Raw genomic sequence first — 12,500 nt, forward strand, 5'->3', positions numbered from 1 at the left:
CTCTTCCTCATCCCTGTCCTCCTCCTCCTCCTTTTCCTCCTCCTCCTCCTTATATTCCTCTTCCCCGTCCTCCTCCTCTTCCTCTTCCTCTTCCTCCTCCTTCTCTTCCTTTTCCTCTTCCTCTTCCTCTTCCCCGTCCCCCTTCTCCTCCTCCTCCTCCTTATCTTCCTCCTTCAAAACAGCCCTTGGAAGGCACAGGTACAGCACCCGGAGATGCTTCAGAGACCGTGGTCATTCTTCCTTACGAGGAGGTAATGAACCAGGAGGTGTATCTCAGCATTGCATCTGTGAAGAGCGGAGTCATGGTGAGTGTCTTAGAAAGATGTCAGGTGTGGTTAGGGGGAGATATCGGTTGTTAGTGTTATCGTTTTATTTTATCTTACTGTGACTTTAATCACTTAATGACCTTACATGCGTTATATAAAAAGAGTCTAACATTCGGAATATCTGACTCTAATATCTTTGTATAGTAATAAGATTCATAAAGATAATAAGAACAATAACAATACTGATTATGAGTATTTATAATGATAAATATTTATTGAAACCAAATATTTGTGATATCAGAAATAAATGGTTTGATATTATTGATAAAGACGAAATTTTAGTAGATTTAGGGATACCTAACATTATTTTTTTTATTCTATCCAGGGACCTCCGGCAACTGCTACTGCGGTTACGGTAAGTTATAGTCATTAGTAAGTTTTATCAATTAATTAGTGAAAAGTTTAGAAAAAGTGTAAGAGATTACTTGATTAGCCGTAGTGGATAAAAGTAATTAATAAATTGGAAGTTATATCAATTATGTAATCGCAAGGAGATCATAGCAATAGCAGTTAATTAGTCATAACCGATTAATAGTAATAATGATATATTAGTCATGAGTTATAAAGAGTTTCGGAGCTCAAGGGATTTTAAGACGCGATTTAATCGAACTGTGTCAATTATATATATTCCTTGTAATTCATTTTTCATTGATAAACTCTGCTCGTGTTAGTCTCTGTGTCTCTCTAAATGAATGTTCATATTTTCTTTTTATTATTTATTTTTAGAATGCTCTCATGCAAGCACATTTGAATACGTGAACAATTTTCAAATGTGAATAGACCCGTAAATAAGAATTCATTTGATACATCGTTCATTATTATCATCATCCTTGTTCTTGTTTCATTTACCTCTAATACAACTATCCTCGTATCTCAGATAAACGAGAAAACAACAACCACCACAGAGTTAACCACCACAACCACCACCACAACTACCACCACCACAACCCCGGCCGCCACAACGCCTGCCTCCACCACCCAGCCAACAACCCCAAGCAAGGGAGTGTCAAGTGAAGTAACGACAACGCCTTTACCGACAACAACCGACAGCGCCTCGTCCTTGGCCCTTTGTCCCTTGCTGTTCGCTGCTGTCGTGGCTGTCGGTCTTACTCTGCGTTAAAAAATAGGACGTCACGTTGTTGTAAAGTTAAAGTTAGTTCAGGCTGCTGTTTCATTATGATTGTTGCTTTTTAGGTATGATACTGATGTGATAGTGTTTCTTCTTTTAGGTTTTTGGAATTTTGCAGTCAAAAGGATAATGGTAGTTACTAGTAATTTATCATGTATTTAGTGGTTTTATTGGAAAATAAATAGTTAATAGTTATACTTCGTTTAAGAAAAGAAAAGAAATAGTTAAGATAAAAATATATTGTGATATAATGATTCTTAAATTTAGACACATTTGGAATCAAACGGATATTGGTAATTGCTTGTAATATACAATGTATTTATTGATTCACCCTTTGTACTTATAACAAAATGATGGAAATGTCTGATTTCAATGCACCCAGACTAATGACAGTCTTAAAAGAAAGATGCTACTAGTGGTTATTCCATGCATTGATTAAATCATAAATATATTCTTGTGATTCCCTTTCTGTCTTGTTATTATCTATATTGTTTCGCTGTCTGTTTTTGTTTTTCAAGTGGAACTATATATAAAATCAACGATTCAGTATATAGCCAATACGTATACTTGTACACACTATATGCATATACTGATATGCACACACACACACACACACACACACACACACACACACACACACACACACACACACATACACATATACACACACACACGCGCGCGCACAGTCGCACACACACACGTATATCTATGCATGTCTGTGTATCTTGATGTGCTTATATGTTATTTAAATGTATGAAAGAGTTTTATGTGTCTACATGAATGTATTTCTGTGCCCATTCGTGTGCGTGTGAAAGATTTAAAAATGTATGCGCTCGCATGTATAAGTGCCTGTATCTGTGCACGTAAAATGATCAAGGAAAAACAAAAATAACACCATTCTCTGTATACATTTAATATCCATGCATAATCATACATAAATGCTACTCTATTATGCTGCATAACTGATTACGCAACACAGGCTCCAACTTCCGGCCTGGAAGGTGGAGGATCCCATTGACCACACATAAGAATGAGCTTTTAAATGATCTTTCCCGACCTCGCTTGTCATACGGAGGTCGTGTGTCTGACTGAGGATGTATTTACAGCACAAACATACGTTTTTTTGGGAGAGCGTATAATGATGACACCGTTTAAAAATATATATGTCTGAGGAATCATCATTTCTTCCTTTATTACAAAGAGGAATTAGGAATTATGCAAATAAGAGCACCAATATACACAATATTCTTCCAAAAATCAAAAGAAAAAAATTGAGATTAAATTATACATACTGGATGATTTAATGATGACCATAACCACAACAGTTAAAGAAATCACACCTAAAGATTACTGAGATGAAACAGGCGATTAACAAAAGCATTTTCGATTGTGATTCACTCAGAGAAGAGAATATCGGGTCAAAGGTCATGAAACTACAGGTATAAATAATGCGGGGACGATAGACCTATTATGAAAAATGTGTGGTAACTGTACATAACAAGAGCATTCGGCAAACACATGCTTATACAGACATACATAAGTAAGTATACATATCATGCAGTCACATAATCAGACATATACTCGTATATACACTTCTCTCTCTCTCTCTCTCTCTCTCTCTCTCTCTCTCTCTCTCTCTCTCTCTCTCTCTCTCTCTCTCTCCCTCTCTCTCTCTCACACACACACACGCACACACACACACACACACACAATTAACATTAAATCCTCCTCCTCTCTTTCTCTCTCTCTCTTTCTCTCTTATTCTTACACACACACAAGCTCTTCATTGAGACAGATGCTAAGAAAATAAATGTCAGTGGCGATTTATAATTTCGCAGTCAGTTATAATTTCGAAGTAGTAATCACACTGTATTGTGAAATCATCCCTTTTGATTCATACGTAAGCACACACACACACACACACATACACACACACGTACACGCACACATACACAGGTACACGCATACATACACATGTACATGCACACACACACACACACACACACACACACGTACATGCACACACACACACACACACACACACACACACACACACGTACATGCACACACACACACACACACACACACACACACATACACACACACACACGTATACGCACACACACACACGCACACGCACATATCGATGTGTATGATTATATACATATATGTATATATGTATATATACATATGTATATATATATATATATACATATATATATATATATATATATATATATTTATATACATATACATATATATACATATATATATATACATATATATATATATATATATATATATATATATATATATATATATATATATGTATGTATGTATGTGTATATATACACACACACACACACATATATGCATGCGTTTGTTCAACAGCCATTTATTCAACTGCAGGACTTTCAGGACTTGCCTCTCTCAATTAATGGGAGGAAATTCAGGCAAACGTAATGAAAATCAACGGATTATAGTTTATTTTTCTTTTTTATATTTCTCTATACATTGAAATTTACCAAACCATTCATCACTAACGACTTTTCCCCAAGTTATGATATTGGGGAGAGAAGAAGAGACTTCAAAAACAAAAGAAAAATAGTTTGCCACATTTCGAGAAATCAGACCATGACGCTGGAACTGATTCAAGAAATTAACAGGTAATCATTACAAAAAAAGGCCTTTTTAGTGAAGCATTTACAGCGCCATAAGAACTTTCGCAAGTTCTGTACTGGTTAAATTTGTTTTTTTTTTTGTTACAGCATACTGTATATATATATTACATTATCACAGTCAACCGGCTCGAACAGCGCGGTAAAATGCCATCTTGGTAAGAACGCAGCATCACAGCATTGGGCAGCAAGATGCTGAGTAGCAACGCAGCGAGAATAAGGACTCTTGGCCTTATCTTCTGCAATGCGGGGATTCAGCTTTCAGCACGACTCTGAATTCAGTCGGTCTGAAGCCGAGGGAGTTGCCAGGTGTCGAATTAAGTGTATTATGGTAAAGGACAATGCTTTTTCCCCGTTTTTGGGGGGGTCAAATCTCGATGTAAAGGTATGTCATTTGATTTTTAATTCGATTTTATTTTATATACTTTATAATCTATTTTCGAAAAAAAAGTATTTTATTTATTCATTTATTTTTTTTAATTCGGAATTTCTGTATTTATATTCATAAAAGTAATAGCTTAAGGACTAAAAACTTACGTGTCTTTAAATTGACTAAAGTGTAAAGAGATTTACAAATAAGTATTAGACACATTGTCAGTGGTATAAGAAGTCTCTCTATCGAGTATAATAAGTCAGTGAACAACAATAGTTCAAAATATGAGTTTCATTTCATGGCACAAAAACCTTTGTCGCTCTTCCCGTCGAGAAGAAAACGGAAGCCTCTTTCCTTCGTGCAAGAAGACGGCGGTTGCATCTCTCGAATGTCTTTCCAGGAGCGATAATCCTTCTACGAGAGTCTTTGTTCCACTCAGGAGGACGCACGTGAGGTAGAGCCACAAGCGGAGGGGCGGGCCACCCCTCCCTCCTTCAGCGCCGCCCCTACAACTCCTCGGTGAACACGTAGGCCGGGTTCTTGTTCCCCCGCGCCGCCGACGGGCCGGGGCGGGGCGGCGGCGACAGCCTCGTGCGCCGCGTGGCCAGGTACGACGACTGGCGCTTCGGGTACACAGGCACGGCCACGGGGCGGTTCCACACCTGCTCCTTCGACGACACCATCAGGAAGTTGAGGCAGTTGGTGAGCGCGAGCACGATGGCCGCCGTGTACCATACCATCCGCCATCGCTCGAGGGTGGCCTGTTGCGCAGAGCCATATTAGTGAATGTTAAGAATAATTCTATCATTACATCACAGCACACACACACACACATATATGCGTGTATCTATCCTCACGGCCTCTATATCATAACATCAACAACGGTACATAACCACAGAGACTAAAGAAAATCAAAAATCTCACCAAACTCTCCCTTTCGCCTTACCTGTCCATCCGTGAGATAAGCCACATACAGAGGCGAGAGCACCTGCACAGCCGCGCCAACAGTGCCACTGACGCCGGCGATTGCGGCTGCGTGGTTGGGTGCCAGTTCGATGCCATTGGCCAGGAAGGTGGAGAAGGAAGCCGACAAGCCCAGGGCCAGCGCCATAGAACACCAGACTAGCACAGCGACCTGAGAACAGCTAGACTGCGCTACGGCCACGAGACATCCGGCTGTCACCAGAGCACCTGAGAAAGTAGATGCAAAGAGATGAATTTTGCCTTTATTGTAATCAATGTCTATGTTAGTGTTACCAGGGTATATACATGAAGTTAGATCAGCGGTTCTTAACCTTTTTCACTACCTCAGATTTAAAAGAAAATTAAAAGTATGTTCTTAGTTATTGAATTACATTACGATTAAACCTTTCATTATCTGAACACGCTCTAGTTTGAAACAAATTGCACATAAAATTAGAGAAATTCTTGCTTATCCCAAGGGCTCGCGTCCCTTTTGGAAAGGACTGACGCCCGCCAGGTTAGTAACCACTAAGTTAGATGTATGTTTTTTTTTATGGAAAGCGTATGACCACTGTAATCGACGTTATGTGATGTTTTGCTAAGAAAAGGTACGATATGAACATCAATGATAATCGTAAAAATAACCTCTTCTCTAAAACTAGGACTGGATATCATAACAGGAATGCCAATGATTGCCAAAGGCCCTTTTCTTCTTGGATGTCTATAGGACTACTTTGGTCTTTGTTTATTAGCAGTGAAATAAAGATGATGATTAAATACAACAAGAATAGGATCAAAGAACAATAAAGATAATAATAATAAAAAACAACAACATATATAGACAAATAGCAACGGGAATAAAACAATAAGTCTATAGCAAACATCATAATAAAAGAGAATAACACTATAACAAAGACACCAACACAATGACAAACACAACAACACCATAACAACGACAATAACACTACAACGAAAACTCACAGAGTGTGTTCGCTGCCCGACGCACGACCACCGTGGACCGCCTGTTCGTGCGCCTCACCCAGTCCGTCAGCGTGGCGTAGACGAGGGCGATGATCCACATGGCGAAGAGAGCCGCGCCCCAAGCCACACGTGCCTGGAGGGTGAGAGAAGCGTTGGGAAATTTGGCGGAGGTACGGTGGGCAGGTTATTTTCAAGGTGGGAGGGGGGGTTGAGGGGAGGGGTGGGGGGTAAAAGGGGTTATAAGGAGGGTTGGGGTAGGGGTGGGGGGGTAATAGGGGTTATAAGGAGGATTGGGAGGATTGGGTTTGGGGATGGGTGGGGGGGGGGGTTAAAAGGGGTTATAAGGAGGATTGGGGTAGGGGTGGGAGGGGGAGGGGGTTATTTTCGTTTTTTTGGGGGGGTGGGAGGGGAATAAGCATTGCCTGCATACAAATATTTTTACGAATATTTTCAGAGCTCTCTCACTGTAAGACTTTCACACACACACACACACACGTACACCTCCCCCCCAACACCCTTCCACAAAACCTTTCGTCTCCCACTAATCCCCCTTACCCCCCCCCCCCTGCCCCCTTCCCACCAATGCCCACGCCCACGCTCTCACCTGGTGATCGGGGACATGCAACACGGTCACTGCATACTCGCGGGCGTGGTGAAGGAGGGTGAACCACGCCCATGAGAAGCCTAACTCAGCTAAGACGACAGCCAGGACGTAACGAGATCTGGGAGGGGAAGGTGAAATTGAATATGATTATTATTGTTGATGCTGAATTAATGTTGTCTTGTTGTGAGGTGGAGAGAGGAGGAGGTGGAATAAGAATGAATGAGTGAATTGTGCAAATGGAGGAAGAGAAGAAAAAGGTAATATGCATACGGTATTTATTTATCTCCACACACACACACACATGCAAACCCACCTGAATATATGAGGCCACGGCACCGGCAGTCCCCTCCAGGCGTGCTGTGCTCCAATACTCGATATGATGTGTGTTCTCTCCTGCGTGGTGATGCGTGGGTGTTTAGCAGGGTTCTCCGCCACCAGGAACTGCCACAGGACGCACCACACGAGAGCAACGGCGCCCTGCAGGTAGAACAGCGCCCGCCACCCGATCACGGTCACCATCCACTCCGACACAGGCCCTCCGAGCGCGGCGCCGACGGCCAAGCCTGGGGGAGGGGCAAGGGGAGAGGTGGGCGTGGCTTAGTTTATGAAGCTCAGATCTTTTTTTTTTTTTTTTTACTTTCTTTTCTTTCAAGATAAATTTAGTGACTCTGATTCCTGATGCTTTTCTTTTCTATTTCATTCCTTTCCGTTTATTTTCCTAAAATGTTTGGAAATTGTACATGAGGTAATTATATATATATAAATAGCAAATAATAAGAATATAAAGCAACGAACTAAATAAAGACAATAAAAACCCAAGAAAAAACGAAAATAAGGCAACAAACTAAATATAGACAAAAAAAAAAAACAAGAAAAAACGAAAATTAATCAACAGAAGAACCAGCATACCAGAGTACGTGTAGGCAACCATGACAGTGCGGTCCATCGGCGGCGCCCACTGAGACAAAACTGCTTGCATGGCAGGGACACACACGCCCTGCAACAAGGAGGAGAAGAATTTGTTTGAATTAGTAGTTCAATTCTCCTTATTCTTTCTGTTTGTTTGTTAAGTTGTTTTTTTATCTATTTAATTTCCTTGTCCTCTTGTTTCCTTCGTGGAATTTTGATATCATCCTAATTAGCGTTACTGATATCGTTGTTATTATTAGTATGATAACAATGTTGTTATTGTTAATGCATCATCATTGTTATTATAATTGTCACTTTTATTTATATTACTATTATTATTATTAACATTATTATTATTATTATTATTATTATTATTATTATTATTATTATTATCACTATCATTGTAATTACTATTATTATTATTGTTATTATTATTTTTATTATTATTGCTGTTGGGTTTATCATCCTCATTATGATTTTCATTATTTGTATCATTATTGTTATTATTATCATTATCATTATTACTATCATTATCATTATCAATATTATTTCTATTATCATTTTTATTATTATTACTATTATTATAATAATAATAATAATTATTATTATATTATTATTACAATCATTATTACTCTTTTCATCTTCATTATATATATATATATATATATATATATATATGATGCTAATACATAATTCCTATTATCCTTCTCGTCTTAACCCTCTCAACGTACCTGCGCGGCGCCGACCATGATGCGAGCCGCGAGGAGCCAGTACGGACCGATGTGGGCGGCCGTGGGCGTGAGGATAGTGAGCACCGCGGCCATGGAAGCGCCCATGAGGAACAGGAGTTTGCCTCCGATCATGCCGGCCAGCCTCCCGCCCACCAACTGCGTCAGGAGGAAGCCCCACGAGAAGCCAGCTCGGATCCGCGCCTGCAGCTCGGCCTCCCACTTGAACTCGCCGTGTTTGTGTGCCTGGAAAGCGGTCTTCGTTGGTTGGTGTTATTGACGGTTCGGATTTTTGGATTTCGAGTTTGGGGAAGGGGGGGAAGGGGGGAGGGGTGGATTTTAAGAAAGGAGTAGGTTTTTTTTTTTTTTTTTTTTTATCCCTTTGCTACTTATTTGATTTAATTTCTTAAAGTGTGGGGTGTGGGTATTTTAAAAGAGGGGTGGGGTGGAAGGGGTGAAGTGTGGATATTTTGAAAAAAAGTAGTGAGGTGGAGGTATTTTAATAGGGGGTGGGGTGGGAGGAGGGTTAAAAAGAGGGGTGGGAGGGTTACATTAAAATAGGGGTGGATAGGGTGTGGGTATATCAAGAAAGGGGGTAGGGTGGGGGGATTTTAAACGAAGGATGGGGAGGGAATTCTTTACGAAAGGGATGCGAGGGGGTGCAATATTTTAAGAGAGGAGTGCAGTGGGGGTATTCTAAAGGATATTTAAAGGATATAAGGGGTGGAGTTTTTTTTGTTTTTTTTTTGGAGGGGGGGGTAGGGACATTTTAGAGGGGACATTTAAAACGACAAAGATTGGGGTATGAAGTAGGAGGCGGTGTTATTAAAAAAGAGGGACGGGATATTTAAACTTGAGGGGAAGTATTGGATAAAGGGAGAAGTATACATTTAAAGGGGATAATGGATTTTTTATTCACTGTTTCATTGGGTTAGGAAGTTAATTGCTCTCGTTCTCTTACTCTCTCTCTCTCTCTCTCTCTCTCTCTCTCTCTGCCTCTCTCTCTCTCTCTCTCTCTCTCTCTCTCTCTCTCTATCTCACTCTCTCTCTCAAATGCATTCTGGTTTCGAAACACAAACTCTCTCTTGCATTTTTTCCCTCCCTCCCACTATCTCTGTCTCTTATTGTCTTTTCCTCTTCCTCTTCCTCTGTCTATCCTTCACTCTCACCTCCTATACAATAATAATGATACCAAATAATAGCTCTTACTTTGGCTTTACTAATCATTCTGTCCTTGAAACACATTCTTTCGTTCTGCCTTCTCTTTTTTTATTCATCTCTCGTCTTCCTTTTCTATTCTTATTAACGAACATGAAAAAGAAAGAAAGAAAAACAAAAAACGAACGACTGGTGTCCCTTCGCAACAATTCATTTTCTCTCTCTTCCTCTGCATCCCTCCCTCCCTTCTCTCCCTCCCTCCTCTCTCTCTCTCTCCCACCCTCCTCTCTCCCTCTCCCTCTCCCTCTCTCTCTCTCTCTCTCTCTCTCTCTCTCTCTCTCTCTCTCTCTCCCTCCCTCCCCCCCTCTCTATCTCCCTCTCTTTCTTTCTCTCTCTCTCTCTCTCTCTCTCTCTCTCTCTCTCTCTCTCTCTCTCTTCTCTCTCCTCTCTCTCCTCTCACTCTTTCTCTCTCTCCGTTTATCTCTCACAAAAAGCGCAGTCCTTTACCTCAGCCAATCTGGTTCGATCCACCATCCTGGCTTCGAAGCACACCGTCGACGGGAACCTCTGGCCGGCCAATTTGATCTCCCCGTTAGAACTCTCTTTGCCCTGGGAAAGGAAGGCGATGGTGGCCATTGTTATTGTTATTGTCGTTATTATTGTTGTTGCTATTATTATCATTATTATTATTATCATTATTATCATTATCATTATTATTGTTGTTGCTATTATCATTATCATTATTGTTGCTATTATCATCATTATCATTATATCATTATCATTGTTGCTATTATCTTCATTATTATTATCATTATTGTTATTATTATTATTTTTATCATTTGTATTATCATTATCGTTATCATTACCACTATCATCAATACGACTACGACAATATCATTATCACTGTCATTAATTGTACCGTGGCGATATTGATAGTGTTATTGTTATAGTTATTCTCGTTATGTGATTGCTCCTGTTTGTTATCTGTGTTTCTAACCTTGCTTTGATTTATAAGTTTCTATCATTCCATTTCCATAATTACAACCAACAATACTGGCATCGCAAAAACTGTACAGGATTTTTTTTTTTTTTTTTTTTTTTTTTGTATAGCAACTTCAAAAATAAGATTCAATTTACCGTCTCCTCATCATCTTCATCCCCTTCGTCTTCCTCTTCCTCCTCTCCATCTTCTTCATCTTCGTCCTCATCCTCATCCTCTTCATCTTCATCATCGTCGTCGTCCTCATCTTCATCGTCGTCGTCCTCATCCTCATCATCGTCATCGTCGTCCTCAAGGGACTCGTCCTCGTCGCTCTCCTCGGACTCGTTGCGATGACGGAATCTGTACCAGCGCCCGTCCTCGTCCGTCATCCAGGTCCCGCTGCCGTTGAGGGCCGCGTCGAACACCTCCCCGGAGAAGTACTCTCTCCCTTCGTTACTCGAGTTTTCGTCGCTCTCGTCGCTGTCCTCCTCGCTCGACGACGACGATCCCCCCTCGAGACTCTCCAGGGACTCGCTCGAGGAGGAGCTGGAGGACGAGGAGCTGGAGGACGAAGAACTGCTGCTGTCGCTGAAGCTCGTATCTGTTTGGTTGCCGCCGTCCCATTCCTCGGAGAGCATCCACTCGTAGCTGATTTCGTCTTCGTGCAAGGACACGTTGAAGAGGCTGCTGTTGCCAAGGCCAAAGTGGAAGCCGTCGGCGAGGGTGGAGTTGCCGTCGGCGAGGGTGGAGTTGCCGTCGGCGAGGGTGGAGTTGTCGTCGGCGAGGGTGGAGTTGTCGTCGGCGAGGGTGGAGCTGCCATCGGCGAAGGTGGAGTTGTCGTCGGAGAGGGTGGAGTTGCTGTCGGCGAGGGTGGAGTTGCCGTCGGAGAGGGTGGAGTTGCCATCAGTGAACGTGAAGTTGCCATCGGCGAAAGTGGAGTTGTCGTCGGCAAGGGTGAAATTACTGTCGACAAGAGTTAAGTTGCCATCAGCAAGGGAAAAGTTGTCTCCTAGGGAGATGTTGCCGTCGTCGGGGGTAAAGTTGCCGTCGCCCGCTTCCGCCGTGACGTTCTGCACGCCCTCCAGAGGTTCTTTGTGAGTCACGGGTTCCCCTTGAGTCAGAGGTTCTTCCTGAATCCGCGCCACCGCCTCTGCCTGCGTCGCCGGCGTATCTTCGGGCGCCTTCTTCTTCGTGGGCTCGTCGCGCACTTTGCCCGGCTGGCAGTGCTCGGTGTCGGTGCATGGGTTTTCGTTGCTGTTGTTCTCGGAGAGGAGGTGCTTGTCGTCGACAGATCTCTTGCTTATTTCCTTCGCCTCATCCGGTGATGGAGAGGAGCTGGGCGCGTCATCAAAGGTCGTGGCCGAAGTAGATGAAGATAACTGGGGCGTGACTGGGTTGCTTAGTGTGGTGGGGGTCGTTCCCGAACTAGTCTGCGGCGGAGTGTTGCTCTGAGTACTCGCTTGAGTCGTAGTCGTCTGCTCAGATTCCAAATGAAGGGATGTTGTAGCCTCGTCTGGAGCAGCAGACTGGGAAGGAGCACTGGATGAAGCAGTTGTTACTCTCTGGGTTGTTGTTGCCGGAGAAGGAATACCTGACGGCGTCCCGATGGGGCTCTGAGCTGTTGAAGAGGTCTTGGACGCGTCTGAAGAAATTCCAGATAGAGTTGTAG

At 42.1% G+C, this 12,500-nt stretch overlaps 2 protein-coding genes across 2 annotated transcripts in view; one reads left to right on the forward strand and one right to left on the reverse strand.

The window, feature by feature from the left end:
- LOC125035390 overlaps positions 1 to 1,920 on the forward strand; it is a 27,129-nt gene extending 25,209 nt beyond the window's left edge. Inside the window, exons 20-22 of the mRNA XM_047627757.1 lie at positions 183 to 305; positions 652 to 681; positions 1,204 to 1,920. Of these exons, the coding sequence (XP_047483713.1) occupies positions 183 to 305; positions 652 to 681; positions 1,204 to 1,446 (396 nt within the window). The 3' untranslated portion in view covers positions 1,447 to 1,920. The remainder of the gene's footprint in view (positions 1 to 182; positions 306 to 651; positions 682 to 1,203) is intronic.
- Positions 1,921 to 3,932: 2,012 nt separating this feature from the next.
- LOC125035198 (serine-rich adhesin for platelets-like) overlaps positions 3,933 to 12,500 on the reverse strand; it is a 9,998-nt gene continuing 1,430 nt past the window's right edge. Inside the window, exons 1-9 of the mRNA XM_047627437.1 lie at positions 10,987 to 12,500; positions 10,357 to 10,458; positions 8,695 to 8,937; positions 7,964 to 8,051; positions 7,368 to 7,617; positions 7,055 to 7,172; positions 6,451 to 6,583; positions 5,453 to 5,697; positions 3,933 to 5,267 (exon numbers count right to left, since the gene is read on the reverse strand). The exon at positions 10,987 to 12,500 is cut by the window's right edge and continues 1,430 nt beyond it. Coding sequence (XP_047483393.1) covers positions 5,013 to 5,267; positions 5,453 to 5,697; positions 6,451 to 6,583; positions 7,055 to 7,172; positions 7,368 to 7,617; positions 7,964 to 8,051; positions 8,695 to 8,937; positions 10,357 to 10,458; positions 10,987 to 12,500 — 2,948 coding nt within the window. The 3' untranslated portion in view covers positions 3,933 to 5,012. The remainder of the gene's footprint in view (positions 5,268 to 5,452; positions 5,698 to 6,450; positions 6,584 to 7,054; positions 7,173 to 7,367; positions 7,618 to 7,963; positions 8,052 to 8,694; positions 8,938 to 10,356; positions 10,459 to 10,986) is intronic.

Source organism: Penaeus chinensis, chromosome 19, assembly GCF_019202785.1.
Source record: "Penaeus chinensis breed Huanghai No. 1 chromosome 19, ASM1920278v2, whole genome shotgun sequence".
In the NCBI taxonomy this organism is placed as follows: Eukaryota; Metazoa; Arthropoda; class Malacostraca; order Decapoda; family Penaeidae; genus Penaeus; species Penaeus chinensis.